This window comes from Ranitomeya variabilis, chromosome 8 (assembly GCF_051348905.1).
Source record: "Ranitomeya variabilis isolate aRanVar5 chromosome 8, aRanVar5.hap1, whole genome shotgun sequence".
NCBI lineage: Eukaryota > Metazoa > Chordata > Amphibia > Anura > Dendrobatidae > Ranitomeya > Ranitomeya variabilis.
This window is the reverse complement of record NC_135239.1, coordinates 63,302,123-63,326,267: the sequence shown is the minus strand read 5'-3', so window position 1 is coordinate 63,326,267 and position 24,145 is coordinate 63,302,123. Positions and strand designations below refer to the sequence as shown.

The following is a 24,145-nucleotide window of genomic DNA, read 5'->3' as shown; positions in this document are numbered from 1 at the left end:
ACCCACCACTAATCTTACTGGTGTGATGGCTGTTTAATTCCAGAGAGGAGGCTGGGATTACAGACTTTGTAACCCCCTTACAGCAAATCAAATCATAGGCATTACTGTAACCTCGAAAGTATCAGATGAAAATGTGCCACCGATAATCACCGACTGCCATATGAACAGTAATACTAATAATTACCCAAACCCTATGGTAATCTATGCATCTGTAAGCCAAGGTCTGCTGCCAGTGACAGGAGCCAAAGTAACAGCAATGATTGAATCAGAGAGTGGAAACTCAGTGATTACAGAGCTTTTGGACAATGGAGCAGGTAAGAAATTCACATGGAAATGATCCTAGAACCTACAGAACTCTATGTGACTGCTCTCATACAGAATTTCACAGAAGAAATGTCCCTCATTGTAATAAATATTATATTACTCAGATGCCATATAAAACTATATTGTCTGCATAAATGTTAGTAAAGTGGTTTTTGGAAAGGGTCAGCTGGAATCAATTCATGTATAGGACTCCCAAATAAACTCTCAATATGCAAATTATGTATTATCAGCAGGGAGAAGTAAACTATAAAGATATGTAAAACTTAGCTTTAAATAATATTATTATAATAAATTACCTATAGTTGAGGGACAATTGATGTCGACCAAATTAGACATACAGTGGGGGGGAAAAAAGCTGATTTTGCAACTTTTCCCACCTACAAGGAATGGAGAGGTCTGTAATTTTTATTGTAGGTACACTTCACCTGTGAGGAACGGAATCTCAAAAGAAATCCAGAAAATCACATTGTATAACTTTGCATAAAACAAGTATTTGATACAATAGAAAAACAGAACTTAATATTTGGTACAGAAACCTTTGTTTGCAATTACGGAGGTCAGATGTTTCCTGTAGTTCTTGACCAAGTTTGCACACACTGCAACAGGGATTTTAGCTCACTCCTACATATAGCTCGTCTCCAGATCTTTAAGGTTTCGGGGCTGTCGCTGGGCAACATTGCGCTCCCTCTAATGATTTTCTATTGGGTTCAGGTCTGGAAACAGGCTAGGCCACTACAGGACCTTGAAATTTTGTCCTGGCTCTGTGTTTCGGGTCATTGTCATGATAGAAACAACACCGTGAGCACAGCTACGAAGTGGTGCTACAGTTAGGCTCCCACGCCATATACTTAATCAACATAAAACTTAGCACTCAACTTAGGATGCTGGAACAGAAGAATTTATTTTGCAGTATACTCAAAACGTTTTGGTTCAACATGAACCTTCTTCAGTTACGGAATGCATGTGATGAATGGGGCCAGAAGTCAGTGTATACCCCGGCTGTTGTCCCCCTGCATGGTGTCCTTAAGACAATTCTTTGGTCTTGGTCATGGTGGAGAGGGTGGAGAGTGGTTGATTGAGTGTGTGGACAGGTCTTTTTTATACAGGTAGCAAGTTCAAACAGGTGCAATTAATACAGATAATGAGTGTAGAGTAGGAGGGTTTCTTAAAGAAAAACTAATAGGTCTGTGAGAGCCAGAATTCTTGCTGGTTGGTAGGTGATCAAATACTTTTTTCATGCAATAAAATGCAATTTAATTATTTAAAAATCATACAATGTGATTTTCTGGTTTTTATTTTTAGATTCTGTCTCTCACAGTTGAAGTGTACCTACGATAAAAATTACAGACTGCTCCAGTGTTTGTTGGTGGGAAAACTTGCAAAGTCAGCAGTGTATCAAATACTTATTTTCTCCACTGTACATATAAAGTGTAAGTGCTCAAAAAAGCCGGTGCTCATAAAAAAAGGCTTGATCTCACCCATATGTCTTGATAAGATGTATCCCTCCAAGGTAACTTGCGGACAGTTGCAACGATGGACCGGAACCTGGCACTAGATAACCCCATCGTGACCCATGTCTGTGGTTTATAGTAGCACAATGAATGGAAGTTTATTGCAAGGAAAATGTCAATTGTCTTCACATGCTGCACTATATGAAATGATGTAGTGGAGACTCCTTTTTCAGTTAGTGACATGGGAGATGCTTGTAGAATTTGATATGAGTGTGCAAGATGTATTACCATACACTACCTATGCCTTCAGCTGTATAACAGAGCTGTCATTAAAATGCTTTTCCTGCTGACTCTGTCCCAGTCTACACAGCAAAGATGTCAATCATTATATTTTTAATATGTGCACTATTAGGCCACGTTAACACACTCAGTATTTGGTCAGTATTTTATATCAGTAAACCAGGAGTGGTGATAAATACAGAAGTGATGCATATGTTTCTATTATACTTTTCCTCTGATCATTCCACTCCTGCTTTTGTCTTACAAATACTGAGGTCAAATACTGACCAAATATTATACGTGGCCTTAATGTTGTTTACTTGCATTCTTCAATGAATTACAATTCTGTAGAATCATTTCTTAAAACACTATGGTGGGCTGATCCCTTGTTATTCCACTTGGAAAAATATGAAGAAATTTACACCAGGGCATTAATATTTCCTTTGCACCTATATACTCAGATACTGTCCAGTCTGTGCCGACATTGTCACAGTGTGTAAGTGGAGCGCCCCCACACCGCCGCAGGGCCGAGGGGTACCCGGAGCCGGGCCTCTGAGTCTCAGTTCTGGGGTTGTCACGGTGGCTAGACCCGGTCCGTGGCCCTGTCTGTCAGTGGGGAACGTCCAGTGTAATAAGTGGTGATAATGGTGCAGTTGTGGGGTGCAGGTTGCGATAAATAACGAGGACACCAGGTTGCAGTCTCTTTACCTCTTTACTGAAGATCTCTGGGTCCTCAGTCCAGAATACGGTTCACCAGGCTGTGCAAGTCCGGCCGGTCCAATGGCACCTCCAGAGTTCCCTTCACAGGTGGAAATCTGTGCCTTCCTGCTTGCGCTATGTGTTGTGGTCCTTCCCTGCTGTGCTTACGGAAAGTCCCCACAACTGTTGTGTCTGTTTCTTAAGTTCCCTCACAACTCGATTAGATGATGTTCTGCTAATCCTCCGTCTCTCCCTGATGTTCTGGTTGGAACGGCACCCGTTTGACGGGTAGGCTCGGAGCTCTTCCGGGACCCTAGAGTCGCCCCTCTCCACAAGTTGCCCCCCAAGACTGCATAGGTGATTTAGGTGAGACAGCCCGCCTTAGACTGACTGTCCTGCCGCTGTTTAGAGTATTGCTTGAAGCTGAATGTTATAATACTCTCTCGGCGTTCCGGCCACCGGTTGTGTGCCTCAGTAGGATGTTGCCTCGGTCTTACAGCACGACTCCTACTGGTATTCTCCTATCGCTTTGATCTCGTTTCTCACTCAGCACAATCTATCTCGCTTCTAGTCCCTCCTTGGGCACCGCCGCTATCCTGAGCAGGCACGGTCCCGTTACGTTCGTTCAAGTTGCCAAGCCTCTGTCAGGATCCCACCCCTGACAGAGACCCTACTGTATCTTCCCCCACAAAACCCTCTGCCACAAGGTGTTGCCTGGTTCCAACCCAGTCAGCTTCTCCTCTAACTTCCTGCCTGACCCCCAGTTTACCCACTATGGTGGGGAGTGGCCTAGTGAATAGAACCCTTAGCTCCCCCCGGAGGCCCGGCTGTGAAATATATTGGTGTCTGTGATACCTGGTGAGATGAACCCCTTCAGTGCCATCGGACGCACCATAGCTCCCCATAGTGGCGGAGCCACAGTACTGCAACGACCAGGACTCTGGGGCACTGCACTCCCCCCTGGTTAAACACAGTACTCCGGGACTGGGAAGAAAACAACAATACAAGTTAGCAAAAAGACATACAGTTTTGTTGAGTGCAATAACAGTAAGTATACTTGAACAGGCTTCCCTTTATGGGAGGTAAGGACACTTGAACATTACAAACATGGTTAAATATCATAGCAACATGCTATAAATAACTCTTCTTACCCAACCGGGTATTCTACTTAGTACAAAATTGTTGAACAATAATTTAACATTGCCTTTAAGGACATACACTCTGAATCCACTAAAGACCTTCCTATAATCACATTATAAGGTAATTTAACTTTTTCATTCTCCTTCTTTAAATCTGCAGGACCGCCTGTCCTATCGGCACCAGACCTACTGCCTCTCCTTTCTTACAGGACCGCTCCTTTCAGCCCGAGCCTTCTGTCTTTTCCACTACTATACACAGTATAGAACATAACATTCTTTCAGTTTAGGACTACTGAGCCTTCTTCAGATGGCTCCTAGGAGGACTCACTACCTAACCCCTACGGGTTCACTTTCTGTCCTCGGTAACACATTATTAACTCTTTCTTTCAATAAACTAGCTTTCCACGGAGGATTCAGGGTTTACCTTCTATCCCCGTTTTCTATCAACATTATCAACATTTCTTCTACAGTTAACCAGTTCAATACATATAACTTTTACATGTAGACAGTGTCATTTTCTTTTAAAGCATCATCATCAATTTACTGTTTTAAGGCAGTATTACTCATAAGTACGTAGATAAACATCCCCTTTAAGAGGGGATCAAGTCTCCATGAGGTAGCGTGTCTTCTCAAGCTACCAGTCCATACTCAACAAAGGTTCCAGTGTAGTATCTTCACAAAGAGTCCTTCTTTAAGTAAAACCAGTAGGGAGCACCTTTAATAAGGTGCAAACTATGTACAAGAAGTTTGTATCATGCACTGTTCATGATTGCGGCAGTTTTTAAGACTTGTGCAAAAACTTAGAAAAAATAAACAAAACAACAACAGGGATCCCGGGTCAACAAAGGGATCCATAAAGAATTAACCCTGGACGGGTTTAGCAAACAGTAAACAAACAGTTAAAGGAAGAACTATTTACATATTTAAAGTGATCATGCTTACTCGTTCTTCGGGGAGGAAGGTGGTTTCCTCCCGGGTCTCACCAGACCAACGGGTCGTCCTGCTGGTTCAAGGATCGGGTCCCGCCCCAACAACGACAGGATCCCTCGCCGGGATGTTCTTTTCACCGAGGATCCGGCACGCCCCCAGGGTACATGGTGGGTCCGGGTCCCCCGCTGCTCCGCAAGGTCGGGTTCCGTTGTCTTTTCAGCGGGAGGTTCATCTTCGGGGTTTGCAGCGGCGGCCTGGAGCGCGACACACCGCTGGACGCCCCACGCCATCCAGCCAGCCTCACCTGTTGCTCTCCTCCACCTGGTATAAGTTACGGCATCACCGGTGTCATGATTCCCCAATGGCATGGGAACATCAGAAACACAAAAATAACAGACTAGCTCTCGGGTGATGGAAACTCAAGCTAACCGTGACCTAAATCTACCACACAACTAACAGTAGCCAGGGAGCATTCCTACGGCTGCCTAAATGCCACGCGCCAGCCGGAGAACTAACTACGCCTGGAAGAGGAAGGAACAGACCTGGCTTACCTCTAGAGAAATTCCCCAAAGATGATAGTAGCCCCCACATATATTAACGGTGAGTTCAGAGGAAAAGACATACACAGTATGAAGGTAGATTTAGCAAAGCGAGGTCCACTTACTAGATAGAGGAAGGATACAAAAGAGGACTTCACGGTCAGCTGAAAAACCCTTTCAAAAACCCATCCTGAAATTACTTTAAGACTCCTGTGTCAACTCATGACACAGGAGTGGCAATTTCAGTCCACAAGAGCTTCCAGTAACAGGAAATGACAAAACTGTAAACTGGACAAGAAATACAAAACAATAAGGACAAGAGTCCACTTAGCTGATCAGCAGACTAGTAGCAGGAACATGCAACTGAATGACTCAGGTTACAATGATGACCGGCAAGGAAGTGACTGGAGAGCAAGGCTAAATAGGGAACTCCCAAAACTGATGGAAGCAGGTGAGCCGAGGCAGAAAAGCACACACAAGTCTCCAGTACCACCAGCCACCACCAGGGGAGCCCAAAAAGCGGATCACAACACACCGGGCTTCAGGTCGCGATCGAACCTTCCACCGCAATGTTCCACCTCCTCTCGGTCCACGTGAACTTGTAGCGGCTCCCCGATCTCCTGTATAACCCCTCTTCCGTATCAGGGGTTAAAGGAGACCACTACACCCCAGTGGGACGATGGGATCTCCACAACGCTGGTCAGATCAATCTGAACTGCAGGCTGGGGCCGGCTCCGCCACGCCGTCATCAGGTGCCGCCGATGTTCGGCCTCCGGCAAGATCCTCATGCCCTCTGCCTGCAGCGTGCCTCCAGACGCGGCCTGGTTGGGAGGAGTCGGGGACACTGGAGACAGACGGATCTCCGTGGGCTGACCCAGCCGAGCGAGCACGCGGGCATCAGCCTCCAAGCGGCATGCTATTTGTCGGGCCTCGGCTGCCGCGACACACTCCTCGGACGGTGGCAAGGGGGGTCGGCCCATCGGTGGCCCCGTGAGGGTCAATCCCCGCAACGTTGGCGCGTCTGGGGCTATGTCAAGCGGCGCAGCCTCAGGCTGGATCGGGTCAGTCCCACGCGGTGTTCTCGGTGTCGCCATCTTTTCTCCTTCTCCAATGTCCTCTTCCCGCGGTCTCTTTCGTGGGCGGCCCCGTCGCCATGGTCTCCACCCTCCAAACAGGATCAGGAGGCGGACCTCGGCTGTTGACGGACACGTCCGCAGGACACAGAAATATTTAGACTGGGAGGCCATTGTTGTTCGCGCTCTCCAGCTTATCTACGCCCAGTCCACGCCCCTCTTTTCTGCCTGCGCTCTCCTCAGCGCTGCAATGGCGGCGGATTTTGGCGGCAAGTGGCGCAGCACACAGTCTTTGTAATAAAGTACAGTCCAAGCACAATAAATCACAGTTCCAAGGCACACATGACCTGATTCTTCAGGCTTAAGTAGATCCTGTTCGTGACGCCAAGTTGGAGCGCCCCCACACCGCCGCAGGGCCGAGGGGTACCCGGAGCCGGGCCTCTGAGTCTCAGTTCTGGGGTTGTCACGGTGGCTAGACCCGGTCCGTGGCCCTGTCTGTCAGTGGGGAACGTCCAGTGTAATAAGTGGTGATAATGGTGCAGTTGTGGGGTGCAGGTTGCGATAAATAACGAGGACACCAGGTTGCAGTCTCTTTACCTCTTTACTGAAGATCTCTGGGTCCTCAGTCCAGAATACGGTTCACCAGGCTGCGCAAGTCCGGCCGGTCCAATGGCACCTCCAGAGTTCCCTTCACAGGTGGAAATCTGTGCCTTCCTGCTTGCGCTATGTGTTGTGGTCCTTCCCTGCTGTGCTTACGGAAAGTCCCCACAACTGTTGTGTCTGTTTCTTAAGTTCCCTCACAACTCGATTAGATGATGTTCTGCTAATCCTCCGTCCCTCCCTGATGTTCTGGTTGGAACGGCACCCGTTTGACGGGTAGGCTCGGAGCTCTTCCGGGACCCTAGAGTCGCCCCTCTCCACAAGTTGCCCCCCAAGACTGCATAGGTGATTTAGGTGAGACAGCCCGCCTTAGACTGACTGTCCTGCCGCTGTTTAGAGTATTGCTTGAAGCTGAATGTTATAATACTCTCTCGGCGTTCCGGCCACCGGTTGTGCGCCTCAGTAGGATGTTGCCTTGGTCTTACAGCACGACTCCTACTGGTATTCTCCTATCGCTTTGATCTCGTTTCTCACTCAGCACAATCTATCTCGCTTCTAGTCCCTCCTTGGGCACCGCCGCTATCCTGAGCAGGCACGGTCCCGTTACGTTCGTTCAAGTTGCCAAGCCTCTGTCAGGATCCCACCCCTGACAGAGACCCTACTGTATCTTCCCCCACAACACCCTCTGCCACAAGGTGTTGCCTGGTTCCAACCCAGTCAGCTTCTCCTCTAACTTCCTGCCTGACCCCCAGTTTACCCACTATGGTGGGGAGTGGCCTAGTGAATAGAACCCTTAGCTCCCCCCGGAGGCCCGGCTGTGAAATATATTGGTGTCTGTGATACCTGGTCAGATGAACCCCTTCAGTGCCATCGGACGCACCATAGCTCCCCATAGTGGCGGAGCCACAGTACTGCAACGACCAGGACTCTGGGGCGCTGCATAAGCACAAAGCTTTTTTATTTCCTATATTTTTACCTAACCTCTTTTCAACATTGGGTGTACTGGTATGTCTACATGTATGACGCAGGCCAAGGAGCTGAGCCTGCACCTGCATCTTACCCGACATCTGCCTCTAACAGCTCTGAGCTCCGTCTGCTGTTATCAAACCCTCAGATTCTCTGTCTGGGAGAGCGCTTTTCCATACACCAATTGCCCCACACATGAAGGATCTCAGAATGCTTTATTGTTGGCATGAGAAAGGACTTATGCTCGTGTTCATCTTTTCATCTTTAGACCATCATTTTTCCTCATGTCCCAAACAATTTGAAGGAGGCTACATCAGAAAATAATAACTTTGCGGAAGTATAGTGATCAGACTGCTAGGAAGCTGGGGTAAAGTTATATTCTCTGATGAAGCCAACTTCATATTGTTTGGAACATCTGCAAGAACATCTAACTAAATAGTCAATGTGTGCACGTGGCCTTAGTTACACTGTCGCGTAAGAATGAGCTTATGACAAGGCAACACAAATGCTAAAGAAGAAGAATGGTACAAAAATTTGAATGAAAACCAAATGCAAAAATTATTTTTAGAAAATAATACATGAAATTAAGTATAAATTCTTTGACTTCTGACATTTTTGTGATTTTTAAGGTGTTGACATAGCAACAAATGATGGAATCTACTCTAGATACTTCACCTCCTTTGCTGAAAATGGAAGATACAGCTTAAAAGTGCGAGTTATTGGTGAAGATAACAAAAGTCGACTAACGTTACCAAGGAGTCGTGTTCTTTATATACCCGGCTATGTTAACAATGGTAATAATCAAGTTTAGATAGGACATTTTTAAAAAAGAGCATTGTTTTATTGCTGATCCCACTTGATCACTCATGAAAGCACAACTGTACTCCTACTGCCACTGTGGAGATCAAAGAAGTCTCTGAATCTGACAGAGAGGGCATGTCACTTGCTAAAACTAATTGAGTTAAATTTCTTGCAAAAATCATTGAGACCTCCTGATTGTGCTGTTCTTTTTTGTTTCACTCTGCATCACTCCATTGCAGAGATATTCACATTTGTTGCTTTTGAAGCGCAGTATGTGAAATCTCTGCTTTGCAATAAAACTGGACGCTTCTTCATAGTCTTATCTGGTGGCACTTTCACCCCTCTTAGATGCTGTCAGTCACGGTACGGCAGCACTTGAGAATACTACAGTACTCATTCTGCTGCAGATCTGTGTTTGGCACATAAAAGGTAAAGGGGTGAAAACACCAAACCCCCCCCCCCCCCCCCGAAAAGACTTTGAAGAAACCCCTAGTTCAACTGCACGCAGAGATTTCACATAGTTTGCTTCAAAAGCAGCAAACTTCAAAAGTTCTCCAATGGCGTGGTGCAGCATGAAATGGAAAAGAGCGCCAGTATCAGGGGAGCTCAAGGATTTTTGCCTTGACAAAGCAATATGCGAAACGCGCATTGGGCAGTTGTGGTTGGTAAGCAGGACTTTAGATACTATAAATAGCACATGTCACTTTATGTCCTATGTCATTCCATTATTTTCATTGCTTTCCTCTGCATTTGCCAGAGATGGAAAAGATTTGCATTAAAATGCCAAAAGTCACATAAATTTTGACACAGCTGCAAGTTGTGGAGCTTTTTCAAAGTTGTTACGCCACTTTTCCAGCCTAATAGCTTTGCTGAATCGGGGCCTATAACTTTTCAATTATACATTTAAAGAGACATATGAGATCTCTGATAAGTCCTTTTTGGGTCGAATTTTGACATCCTTAGCTCTGCGGTACGTGCAGACTTCTTTTCAGTCTAAATTGTTTGCAGATGAGTGTTTTTGTTTGATTGTTTCAATCTATATCTTATTTAATACATATGTAATTAAATCGAATCTAGAGCTTTTAATTATTAGAGTTATCTTCATTTATCTTTCAGACAAGGTGATTTTAAATCCATCCAAACCTACTATTAGTGATGATGACCTGCAGGTTCATTTTGGAGCATTTAGCAGGACAGCATCTGGTGGTTCTTTCGTTGTGTCCAATGTCCCTTCAGGGGTACAGCCAGATATTCACAAACCTGAGAAAATATCTGACTTGGAAGCAAGACTGGTACAATTCAGGACTGTGTTGTCTTGGACAGCGACTGGGGATGATCTGGATCAAGGACAAGGTAAAATAACAGATATGAGACGATGAATAAAACATAAATTTAGTTATGGTCACATTTTGCATGAAGCACGATTTTATTTCCAAAAATTGGGAAACCAAAAGGACCATCTTATAAGTTAATGATGTCGGCGGTATGGCAGATCCAGCAGAGTGTTGTGTTGTGTGCTCTCTTATATGGAAAGTATTTTGTGATTGTGTGCTGCACGTGTTTGCACAAACATTTACACACACATTTACTACTTACATATTGTGAGGCAGTTACCCCTGTTACAGCTAGGGGGCGCTGTATGTGCTCTGCAGAATGTGCATGGAAGCGTAGTGAGGCCATGAGGGCGTACTACAGACACAGGTGTGGCTGTAATTAGAATAGTGAAGCAGTGACTGATTAAAAAGCCCTGTAGTAGTGGGGGAGGTGTGTCAGTGTGTTCTTGGAAGCAGACAGGGCAGTTGTCTGCAGAGCTCTCTCTGTATGGAGCAGCACAGAGGCTAAAGGAACCAGAGAGACTGACACCCTGCGTCTTGGGCTGTCTTACGTGTACCCGGCTGCACTCCAGAGGATAAAGAGTGCAGTGCGCGGAGTGAGTACAGTGACTTGTTACCGGCGTGCGGTCACCCAGGGAAACTAGACAGAGGGAAGTTCGGCCTGTGTATTGACTGCATCATATAGCCATGCATTATTAATGGACTGTATGAAGAAGCCGTGTACCACATTGACTGTGTGAAGTAACACAATGAAAGAACGTTTTGTTTGAATTTGCTTGGGTCACTGCCGTTTCACTGTGTATGGTCATACCGCTGCATTACAATATACACAAACTAACTAAACAAGAGCATGTACATACACACATATATACTATATATTCACTCACTATATAGAGTTACACACATGGGAAAGATTGGCAGAACCTCACGGCTCTTGGTTTCTGGATGCACATTACGGTTCTACTTTAGAAAGTAGAATTTTTCACTGTCCACTTCATTTTGTGCTGCCCCCACCAATTTTGACTAAAAGTACTTTATTCCTGTACGTTGGCTACAGACAATTCGTCATTCAAAATAAACATTACAGTCAGCATTACTTATTGAACTATTTGCCCTGATTGCAATGAAGTTGAGAATGACTATTTATGCAATGTTTTACCTCTTGCTAATGTGATTGTTTGCCTAAGTAAATTGTTTTCTCTCTTGCTTTTACTTGTGTTGTACCCGGTGTATAAGAGGTGCAATGTTAGATTTTACCATTAGATGGCTCTTTCATAGCAGAGACCAATGAATGGGGATATGAGAGCTGTTAACAGGAAGTGAGTCCCTTTGTGACCGAAGGTTCTCTGTAAGTGTCTGGGGAGGAGAAGTAGGATAGAGGTGTGGAGAAATTCCCAAAAAGAAGCCTGATAAAGGGGAACCCTCAGAGGCAGCTAATGAGAGTACTGCAGAGTATCTCCCACACAGAAAAGTGACTGTGCTACCAAATTACAGCAGTGTAAATTGAAAAAAGCCAGTCCCAACGCAAAATATCCAATAGGAATCCCAACTATTGCAGGTCTGTAATAGCATTAGTCTTCCCAAATGGATAAAAGGGACATTGTGCACACTCCACTAGACTCCAGGGCTCATACTGCAACCCCTACACCCATTATAGTTATTTAAAGGGCCACTGTCACCCCCCCCCCCCAGCCGTTATAAACTAAAAGAGCCGCCTTGTGCAGCAGTAATGCTGCAGTCTAACAAGGTGGCTCTTTAGGTTTTGATTCATTTAGTACCTCAATAAAGCGTTTTAAAAATTGGCCACAAATACCAGATATTGTACCTGGAGGCAGTCCGAATCGTCCTCTATGAATCTCCCAACTGCCGTCACTCTTCTCTTCAGGGGCGATGGTCGCCGCCCCCTTCGCACTGTTGCTTCTTAAATCCGGCGCCTGCGCTGCGCGTGCCTGCCTGGGGCAGGCGCAGTCTTCATTGTCAGTCACAGCTCAGACGCAGGGTGCCTGACTGCGCCTGTGCGGGCAGTGCGGCCACCCTGTATATATATACACTAATCCTCACCAGCGTTTGTAATGTGGCAGCCGCAAATAACAATGCTGGAAGGCGGGGGAGCTAGGAGAGCATCAAAGATGGGGGAGCGTCCGAGATGGGGGAGCGCCTGAACAGCGCAGTGCGCATGCCCAGGAATGCCAGCCCCGCACTGTGCATAATGAATAACACAGTTCGGGGTGGAGATTCAGTAACAGGGTGGCCGCACTGCCCGCACAGGCGCAGTCAGGCACCCTGCGTCTGAGCTGTGACTGACAATGAAGACTGCGCCTGCCCCAGGCAGGCACGCACAGCGCAGGCGCTGGATTTAAGAAGCAACAGCGCGAAGGGGGCGGCGACCATCGCCCCTGAAGAGAAGAGTGACGGCAGTTGGGAGCTTCATAGAGGACGATTCGGACTGCCTCCAGATACAATATCTGGTATTTGTGGCCAATTTTTAAAACGCTTTATTGAGGTAATAAATGAATCAAAAACTAAAAGAGCCACCTTGTTAGACTGCAGCATTACTGCTGCACAAGGTGGCTCTTTTAGTTTATAACGGCCGGGGGGGGTGTGACAGTGGCCCTTCAAGTAGATGGACATACTGCCCACGTTCCTTCTTGAAGACAAACAGATGGTTGTAATGTGTAAGTTGTACTATGGTACTATGACATCTGTTAATGGTTTTAATGTTGTTTTTTTCTCATTTACATGTATATTATACAGTTGTGCTCAAAAGTTTACTTACCCCGGCAGAATTTTTGCTTTCTTGGCCTTTTTTCAGAGAATATGAAGGATAACACCAAAACTTTTTCTCCACCCATGGTTAGTGGTTGGGTGAAGCCATTTATTGTCAAACTACTGTGTTTTCTCTTTTTAAATAAAAATGACCCCGATCAAAAGTTTACATACTTTTAAGTGTTGTCAGAAATCTCTTTTGTTAGTGCCATAATACACTTCCACAAATGTGTGTTGAAAATGTTCATTTTGGAGAGCAGTCACTTTCTCCTTGCAATTCTGCCATGCACACCATTGTTGTTCAGTGTTCTGCTGGTGCTGGACTCATGAACATTAACATTTATTAGCTAGTATGAGAAAGGCCTTTAGTTGCTTAGAGTTTACCTTGGTACCATATTGTATTCACAACAAAACATAAATCACATATCATAAGGTTAGACATTTTTCCATTAATATTAAAAAAAATTAACTCAACAGCTGGAGGGTCAATTTTTAATTAAGTCACATGACTGCATTTAAAAAGAGCATGTAAGAAAGGCAGAGTCTCTCAGAAGCAAAGATGGTCAGGGGTTCACAAATTTGTGAACAACTGTTTCTAAAATTGTGGAAACATTTCAGAAAAATGCTCCTCAACATAAAATTGCAGAGACTTTGAATATTGCACCATTTACAGCACGTAATATTATCAAAAAATTCAATGATTCTGAAGAAATCCCATGTGCACAGAGGACAATTTCAAAGGTCAATATTGGCTGCTCGTGATCTCAGGAATACTTCCAGAAATCATTGTCTGTGACAATAGTTCACTTGCACTTTAATAAATTCAAGTTAAAGCTCTGTCATGCAAAGATAAAGCCATATATCAACACAATCTAGAAACATTGCTGTCTTCTCTGGGCCAAAGCTCATTTAAAATGGACTGAGGCAATATGGAAAACTGTTCTTTGATCAGATAAATCAAAATGTGAAATTCTTTATGTAAACCATGAATGATGTGTCCTATGGACCCAAAAGGAGAGGGACCATTCAGCTTGTTAACATATCAGTTCCAAAGCCTGCCTCTCTGATAGTATAGGGTTGCATTAGAGCTCATGGCATAAGCAGCTTACACATTTTGAAAAACAATATGCTAAAGATTATATAGATGTTTTAGACCAACATATGCTCCCATCCAGTCAACGTTTATTTTAGGAAAGACTTTCAGTATTTCATCAAGACAATACTAAACCACATAAAGCATCCATCACAACAGCATGGCTTCACAGAAGAAAACTTCAGGTGATGAATTGGCTGCCTCCAATCCAGAACTTTCACCAATGGAAATCATTTAGCACCTTATGAAACAAAAAATCTGGCAAAGAAATCCCAAAACTGATAAGTAGCTAGAATTCTACATCAAATAAAAATGAGACAACAGTACTCTCCCAAAATGACAGCACTTGGCCTTCTCAATTTCCAGACCTTTATAGACTGTTGTAAAAAGAAGATGGGATGATAGACAATGGTAGACATGGCCCTGTCCTAAATTTTTTGAGATATGTTCCCACCATCAATTTTGAAATGTGTTAATATTTTTAAAACTAAATGCAAAAATGTATAGCTTTCATCTTGTAAACAGCATCACAACTGTTTTGGAATTGGGGTGTAGATTGCGGCTACTTCCCTGCCGCGTATTCATTGTATTCACATCCTAAGGAAGGATACATATGATAAAATGTGAAAATTATCAGCGATCAAATGAGTCAGGACATAAAAGCTCCATGTAATGGTCAAGCTGTCTGTGATGAGTTTCTGGCTTGGATATTATCATGTTGCATGGCTCGTTAAAGGGTCAGAAATTGACTCTCTCCACTTGGTGGCACTCCATACTAAGTTGGTCTACTTAAGGAAAGCCATCCCTCCGTCACAGACTTACTGTACAGTATATTATATATATAGAATATATGTGATGTCACAGAAATGTTGGCTCCGAGGTTACCACAGTTCTCAGATTGTGAGATTGAATCTGGCTCATGCCCAACATGTGCAGACTATTATGCTGTCATCATGTTTTCATGCTCTTCTTTCAGGTACGGTACTTTCCCTCAGCAGCCTAGAATGCATATTAGTGAAATAAATGGCTTTTGACAGAGTTATACTGAGCCAGGCCTATTAAGCACAGCCAAAGTGTCTCCTAACTGTACAAAATTTGGAATAACACACAACATTTCAGAACAGACATACTGAACTCTCAGTACTGTAATAACATGTTATTCTAATTTTTTTTCAGCTTCTAAATATGAACTCAGAATGAGCAGCGACCCGAAGAGAATCAGAGAGCACTTTGAAACCAGCACATTGGTGAACACTGCCAGTCTCATCCCGCAGCCAGCTGGATTCAAGGAAAACTTTATATTTGCATCTGAAAATATGAATATACCAAATGGCACTGCTCTGTACTACGCAATAGTTGCTATAGACAAAGTGGGGCAGAAATCAGACATGTCTAATATTGCACAATCTGTTTTCTATAATGTCCCTCCACCATCTCCTACCACCTCACAGCCATCTCCTACCACCTCTCGGCTATCTCCAACCTCCTCTCGGCCATCTCCTACCACCTCTTGGCCATCTCCTACCACCTCTCGGCCATCTCCTACCACCTCTCTGCCAACTAGACAAGAGCTGACGACTACTAAAATGCTCATCACTTCTGCATTTAATTGGCCCTCCAAGGAGCCTAATTGGAAACCAAGCGCAATAGTAATAACTGCAATCATATGTTCTACCGTCATTGTAATGTGTATTCTTGTATGTATAGTTATTTGCATTGTCGCCTGCAAAAAAACTAAAGAGCGCTATTTATAGAATGAATTTTGGCTGATATCTTTGTAAGGCCACGTTTACACATGTAGGCCTTATACATCAAAACTGACTGGGTTGCCCTCAGTAACCAATCACAACTTTCATTTTTCTATAGTAACCAATCACAGGGCAGCTTTCATTTTTTTAAACCAGTATTAGATATGAGTAGCGTTGAGCGATACCTTCCGATACTCAAAGGTATTGGTATCGGATGGTATTGGCTGATATCCAAAAAGTATCGGATATCGCCGATACCGATACCCGATACCAATGCAAGTCAATGGGACACAAGTATCGGAAGGTATCCTGGATGGTTCCCAGGGTCTGAAGGAGAGGAAACTCTCCTTCAGGCCCTGGAATCCATATTCATGTGTAAAATAAAGAATAAAAATAAAAAATATTGATATACTCACCCCTCCGGCGGCCCCTGGACCTTACCGATGTAACCGGCAGCCTCCGTTCCTAAGAATGAGCGCGTGAAAGACCTTCGATGATGTCGCGGCTTGTGATTGGTCGCGTGACCGCTCATGTGACCGCTCACGCGACCAATCACAAGCCGCGACGTCATCGAAGGTCCTTCACACGCTCATTCTTAGGAACGGAGGCTGCCGGTTACATCGGTAAGGTCCAGGGGCCGCCGGAGGGGTGAATATATCAATAGTTTTTATTTTTATTCTTTATTTTACACATGAATATGGATCCCGATACCGATTCCCAATATCGCAAAAATATCGGAACTCGGTATCGGAATTCCGATACCGCAAATATCGGCCGATACCCGATACTTGCGGTATCTGAATGCTCAACACTAGATATGAGAAATTAACTCTGATTGGTTGCACAACAAGAATGACAAGGACAGTTCTGATAGATGAGGCCCAATCTTTCTACATTTGAATTTTTGTTTTTTTTATAAGGTAAAACAGATCTCAGAGATGGAGGAAGAATTGAGTTTTACTCACTGGTATTCATTCCTGTAGTCACTAAAATAAAAATGGAGATTCCATACCAAAAAGAACCAAGATTTATTAACATTTGCCTTAGAAGTCACCACTGTAAAATCTTATGTAAAAAAATGAAATTTGTAATTTTAGTAATTATACTGAACTTTAAACTCTCATATGCATCTACTGTTTAGTTTACTTAAAGGGATTCTCCAGGCAAATAATATCAGCAAATATAGGCCTTAGCAGACACATATTTGCAACTAGGCATCGGAGGTCTGGTGCCTAGAGTGGTGGGGTGCAGGGGGTGGCGCCCGGGTCGAGATTTTACATAGTTAAATAGTTATTAAGGTTGAAGGAAGACTTGAAGTCCATCTAGTTCAACCCATAGCCTAACCTAACATGCCCTAACATGTTGATCCAGAGGAAGGCAAAAAAAAAACCATGTGGCAAAGAGTAAGCTCCACATTGGGGAAAAAAAATTCCTTCCCGACTCCACATACGGCAATCAGACTAGTTCCCTGGATCAACACCCTATCAAGGAATCTAGTGTATATACCCTGTAACATTATACTTTTCCAGAAAGGTATCCAGTCCCCTCTTAAATTTTAGTAATGAATCACTCATTACAACATCATACGGCAGAGAGTTCCATAGTCTCACTGCTCTTACAGTAAAGAATCCGCGTCTGTTATTATGCTTAAACCTTCTTCCTCCAGACGTAGAGGATGCCCCCTTGCCCCTGTCTCATGTCTATGATTAAATAGATCATCAGAAAGGTCTTTGTACTGTCCCCTCATATATTTATACATTAACATAAGATCACCCCTTAGCCTTCGTTTTTCCAAACTAAATAGCCCCAAGTGTAATAACCTATCTTGGTATTGCAGACCCCCCAGTCCTCTAATAACCTTGGTCGCTCTTCTCTGCACCCGCTCTAGTTCAGCTATGTCTTTCTTATACACCGGAGACCAGAACTGTGCACAGTAAGTGTGGTCAAACTAGTGACTTGTATAGAGGTAAAATTATGTTCTCCTCATGAGCATCTATGCCTCTTTTAATGCATCCCATTATTTTATTTGCCTTTGTAGCAGCTGCCTGACACTGGCCACTGAATATGAGTTTGTCATCCACCCATACACCCAGGCCTTTTTCATTGACGGTTTTGCCCAGAGTTTTAGAATTAAGCACATAGTTATACATATTATTACTTCTACCCAAGTGCATGACCTTACATTTATCCCCATTAAAGCTCATTTGCCATTTATCAGCCCAAGCTTCTAGTTTACATATATCATCCTGTAATATAAAATTGTCCTCCTCTGTATTGCTTACCCTGCAGAGTTTAGTGTTTACAAATATTTTAAAAAAAAAAAAAACTCCCTCCAGACTCTTTAAGAAAACCGGTGTCTTTCTGGAGGAGGGATGGAGTGCGCCGCAATTCCGGGGTCAGTGAATCTCCAGTCATCTCCCTGACTTGACGTGCGTTGTCGTGCACAAGCTCTTACATTCGCAGTATGGAGAACATGAGGGGGGAAGCACGGTATGGAGAACATGGGGGGAAGCACAGTATGGAAAACATGAGGGGGAAGCATGGTATGGAGAACATGAGGGGGGAAGCAAGGTATGGAGAACATGGAGGGAAAGCACAGTATGAAGAACGTGGGGGAAACACAGTATGAAGAACGTGGGGGAAACACAGAATGGAGAACATGGGGGAAGCACGGTATGGAGAACATGATGGGGGAAGCACACTATGGAGAACATGAGAGGGGAAGCACGGCATTTAGAACATGTGGGGGGAGGCATGGTATGGAGAACATGGGGGAGTACAGTATGGAGAACATGGAGGGAAGCACAGTATGAAAAACATGAAAGGGGAAGCATAGTATGGAGAACAAAGAGGGAAGCACCGTATGGAGAACATGGAAGAAGCACATTATGGAGAACACAAGAGAGGAAACACGGTATGGAGAACATGAAAGGGGAAGCACGGTATTTAGAACATGAGGGGGGAACGGTATGGAGAATATGGGGGCAGCACAGTATAAAAACATGAGGAGCACAGTATGGAGGACAGGAGGGGGCACGGTTTAGAGAACATGAGGGGGAAGCATGGTATAGAGAACATGAGGGGAATGCTGACTCAGCATGGAGAGGGGGACTCGGTATGGAGAAAATGGGGGGGAGCTTGGTATGGAGAACATGAGGAGTGGGACTCGATATGGAGAACATGAGGGTAGGGGAACTCAGTATGGAGAACATGAGGGTGGAGCTTGGTATGGAGAACATGAGGGGGAGTTCAATATGGAGTACAGTTTGGTATTGAGAGAATGAGGAGGAGGAGAAGTGGCCTCACTTTCATGTGCACAGAATGATTATTAACATGATCGTACTGGGCACATAGAAAAGCATTGTTCACAGCAGCACATTGGTACACAGGAAAATGTGTTGCCGAGAACAATGATATATAAAATGAGTCTTCTCAAAATGCCAATTATTCTGCCCACACACATTGATATAGGGAACATAGCCCAGGCATATACAGTTTAACTTACCTTAATATTTCATTTTTTATATGCAAATGAGGGTGCTTCTGCACACCCTTGGCATGGCCTATGCCTTGGTGCACATTACAACCTCTATTTGCATATAAAAGCTATTCCCTTGTTATAATTGACAGAGGTCCTTTGGTGAGAAAAAGTGCTGGCTCAAATAACTTTAAATTTTTTTGCTAGTGCTCTGACACTAGAGGATCACAGTACCACTCAAAAATGTCAGTGTGAGCGTGCACAGAATGTGCAAGCACTTCACTTCAAGCACGTTCTGATGCCTGGTTACTGCCTACTTTTGGCCGCAAATTTACAGAATCATAGAATGTTAGAGTTGGAAGGGACCTCAAGGGTCATTGTGTTCAACCCCCTGCTCAATGCAGGATTCACTAAACCATCTCAGACAGATGTCTGTCCAGCCTCTGCAGACTCCCATTGAAGGAGAACTCACCACCTCTCGTTGCAGCCTGTTCCACTCATTGATCACCCTCACTGTTCTAATATATAATTTGTATCTTCTCCCTTTCAGTTTCATTCCATTGCTTCTCATGTTTCCATGTGCAAATGAGAATAATGATGATTCCATCTAAACTGTGACATTCCTTCAGATATTTACAGACAGCTAATAAGTCTCCTTAGCTTTCTTTTTTGCAAACTAAACATTCCCAGGTCCTTTAATCATTCATGAATAGGGAATAACTTTCAGACTTGAGATATTTGTTTTATGTTCCCCTCACATGTCCTGGTTAGAGATGAGCGAATTTGCTCGGGTTCCCTCTTATTTGGCAAGCTATAGCGCTTACCTAATAAGCTGCAGAGGGAACCCGGCTTCCTGGATCATGCTGGCAGATCAGTTGATCAGCGCCGCAGCTGCATGTGTCGAGGCTGTGTGACAGTCACGACACATGCATGGAGAGCCGGACAAACAGGCTCTCCATGCATGTGTTGTGACTGTGACACAGCCGCGACACATGCAGGTGTGGCACCAATCAGCTGATCAACTGGAAGCCGGGTTCCCGCTGCAGCTTATTAGGCAACCGCTATAGCTTGCCAAATAAGAGGGAACCCAAGCAAATTCACTCATCTCTAGTCCTGATATTTCAGGTACTGGAAAAACAGCACTGGAGCTATCTGTATCCATGTGTTACATAAGAGTGGCATACGTGTGGCTTTTGTGTGCCTCATCAGTGTGACACGTACTGGTGCCTGGGAAAATCTGTACAGTTTTTGCTGTTCCCAGGCCCTGGTTACTGAAGACATATCTCATCATTGGTACCTGGTCTCCCTGAGATCAGCGCCACAGGGCGACAATGATGAAAGTTGTCTTCAGCACCCGCTGCATGTAAAATAGTCTAAGAAAATAACGGTGTGGGCTCCCAAGTAATATTCATAACCAGCAGAGGGAAAGCCAACAACTAGGGGCAGTTAATAATCTGGGAAAGGGGACATTATCCCAAAAGGTTCCCAGGCTATTAATAATAGCTCACAGCTGTTTGCTTAGCCTTTACTGGTTAGTTTATGAGCGACTCCAGAAAAAAGGACATAAGCTAACAGACAGCTGTGGGCTGATGTTATCATATATATCCATAAGATATGTCACATCTGGTGCTTAGCCTCGCTCTTCCCACTTGCCCTGGTGCGGTGGCAAGTTGGGTAATAGTGTTGGGGTTGATGTCAGCTGTTTTATGGCTGCTGACATCAAGCCCAAGGTTTAGCAATGGAGAGTCGTCTATAAGAATTGTGCATTTTTAAGAGGTCTTTTGACTAATTGGAGGGGTCTCAGGTCCCACCCCATGATGCCCCTTCTTCATACTGAGCTAAATTCAGGCTCACACCAATCTGCTGAGAATTAGTAGACCTAACACATGTAAGATATCTTCCAAAAGCCCGCAGTCTGATGATGGCTGGTTAACAACTTCAAGCATCTGCTTACTATTTTTACTGGCATACTGGAAGTGGTATATTAATGTGATACAATTGTATATGGGGCTAACCTGACACTACAATTGATTGCTGTACTAAGCTTGGCAATGTATTCATGTATTAATGGAAGTTCTAGTGATATATTACTATACTGATAGTGGTTGTGGTGACATATTACTATATTGAAGGTGGTTGTGGTGATGTATTACTGTATTAATGGTGGTTATGGTGCTGTATTACTGTATTACCGGTGGTTCTGGTGCTGTATTACTGTATTGATGGTGGTTCTGGTGATGTATTACTGTACTGACGGTGGTTCTGATGATGTAGATATGTAGATGTTGTAATCTTTAATTTATCAGACTTGATATAAAAACCTTACATGGTCAGTGTGATGGACTAAAAATACTGCTGTCTAAATGTTTGCCAGCTGTGACACCACAGGGTCTCCAATCCAAGAGCAGAGGGACTGTCATGAATCTGCCTGCTCCCGGAATGCTGTGATCACGTTCGATCACAGCATTTAGGGGTTAAAGTGCCGGGAGCGGTGTGGGACCATCCCTGGCACTTAGTGACTGGTGTCAGTTGTCAGAACCCCTTCTCCAAATCTGGTTTCACATTTGTCCCATCTTACAGAAGAATTGTCATACAAATCACTGACACGTTGAGATTTTTGGGTACGTTTTTTGAGTATATTAGTGTTTTTTTAATAAGCTATAGTAATTCAAACAAATTTCTTTTGATTTATTGTTTTTAACTTCTATACACTGCTAATACTGCTATATTCTGCTTATTCCCAAGTGGTTCCTTTGTCACAAATTTTATAGGCTTTGATGTGCTGCATCCTGTTTATCCACGACACAAGCACATAGCCCTATGAATCACTCATGCTAATAAAGACATGGTTTCCTGTGGAATTGTATAATGAAAAGTTATGCAATTTTCTAATAAATTTTGTGCATCAATTCTTCATGTTTTTCAAGATACCTGCTTACAATCATTGAATGAAAAATGTTCATTTTTGTTTTCAGAAGAAAACCTGTCTTGGTCAAATGATCATACAGGTGACCTCTGTACCTATGTCATCATTACAGAATCAGAGATCTACAATGTGAAGACATGAAAAACTATTAGACTAATGCCAGAAAAAAAACATGTTCAACAATTTGCAAGTGCAAATTAAAAAATAGTACTAATATATTCTAAACATTTCACCCTCAGTTGTCCCTAAAGTGACAAAGTGTTAGTGATGCGTATGAGATTTCTACTGCAAGAAGTGATGCAAAGTAACATCCTCAAGTAGGAGGAAGCTTCCCTACCCTTCCTGCACTGGTGACATGTGTGAAACCTGAGATGGAAAAGGCGGCTAGCCTAGATAATGATCAATCCAAACAGCCAGATTCTTCATACACTGTATGTCACGGGTTTGTCACTAATAAGGGATGGGAAGGAAGCTTCCTTCTGACTGTGGCTGTGACATTGCATCACAACTCACAGAAGAATCCATGCAAATTGTCTCTTCAGACAGGAAGAGGATTAGAATGCTAGTGCCACCCATTGGAAGTAGGAATATTAAAAGTCAATATCGACCCTCTAATGAACCTTGCCACATGACTTAGGATAAAAGCCAAAACCCCAATTTGCAGACACTGTGTTTCGGGGTACTGCCTCTCATCAGTGAAAAGTATGAGATCTGGTTTGATTGGGTGAGAAGCATCTGATTGGGATCCAAGGTGTAAAATTTTTCATTGCGGAGAGTGACATGTCAATCCTGACATGGCTTAAAGCCCCCGTCTCACAAAACGATTTACCAACGATCATGACCAGCAATACGACCTGGCCTTGGTCGTTGGTAAGTCGTTGTGTGGTCGCTGGGGAGCTGTCACACAGACAGCTCTCTCCAGCGACCAATGATCAGGGGAACGACTTCGGCATCGTTGAAACTGTCTTCAACGATGCCGAAGTCCCCCTGCAGCACCCGGGTAACCAGGGTAAACATCGGGTTACTAAGCGCAGGGCCGCGCTTAGTAACCTGATGTTTACCCTGGTTACCAAAAATAACAAACACTACATACTCACCATCTGATGTCCGTCAGGTCCCTCGCCGTCTGCTTCCTGCTCTGACTGAGTGCCGCCGTACAGTGAGAGCAGAGCGCAGCGGTGACGTCACTGCTGTGCTGTGCTCTCACTGTACGGCGGCACTCAGTCAGAGCAGGAAGCAGACGGCAAGGGACCTGACGGACATCAGATGGTGAGTATGTACTGTTTGTTATTTTTTACATTTACGATGGTAACCAGGGTAAACATCGGGTTACTAAGCGCGGCCCTGCGCTTAGTAACCCGATGTTTACCCTGGTTACCAGTGAAGACATCGCTGAATCCGTGTCACACACACCGATTCAGCGATGTCAGTGGGACCTCAACGACCAAAAAAAGGTCCAGGCCATTCCGACACGACCAGTGATCTCACAGCAGGGGCCTAATCGCTGGTACGTGTCACACATAGCGAGATCGCTACTGAGGTCGCTGTTGCGTCACAAAACTTGTGACTCAGCAGCGATCTCGCTAGCGATCTCGCTATGTGAGACGGGGCCTTTAGTCTTAAATCCTGTGGCAAGGCTCGTTAGAGGGTCAATATTGACTTTTAGGATTGCTACTTCAAATAGGTGGCAATAGAGTTCCAGTCTGAAGAGGCAATTTGCATATTACCCAGAGGAGCGCTGCAAGGCTTAAAAGTCTCCTCACCTTGTCATGTCAGTCTTGATAGGTCACTCTCCCCAAGGAGAAACTTTACCTCTTGGATCACAGAGGAGTCAACAAACTTTCCCGTCTAAGCATCTAGAATATAAAATGTAACATTTATTAGGAATATATATAAAGTAACTAAAAAGACATGAAAATGAATTTCATGGTGGCGACAGAAAAAAATGAGGCACCACAGCTACATATGGATGACACACAAAAGTAAAAAATTGATGCAC

At 44.1% G+C, this 24,145-nt stretch overlaps 1 protein-coding gene across 1 annotated transcript in view; it reads left to right on the top strand.

Annotated features, from left to right (window-relative positions):
* Positions 1–17,019, top strand: part of LOC143788544 (calcium-activated chloride channel regulator 1-like) — a 70,144-nt gene extending 53,125 nt beyond the window's left edge. Inside the window, exons 11-15 of the mRNA XM_077278279.1 lie at positions 44–314; positions 8,630–8,794; positions 9,918–10,154; positions 15,171–15,910; positions 16,565–17,019. Of these exons, the coding sequence (XP_077134394.1) occupies positions 44–314; positions 8,630–8,794; positions 9,918–10,154; positions 15,171–15,748 (1,251 nt within the window). The 3' untranslated portion in view covers positions 15,749–15,910; positions 16,565–17,019. The remainder of the gene's footprint in view (positions 1–43; positions 315–8,629; positions 8,795–9,917; positions 10,155–15,170; positions 15,911–16,564) is intronic.
* Positions 17,020–24,145: the final 7,126 nt, after the last annotated feature.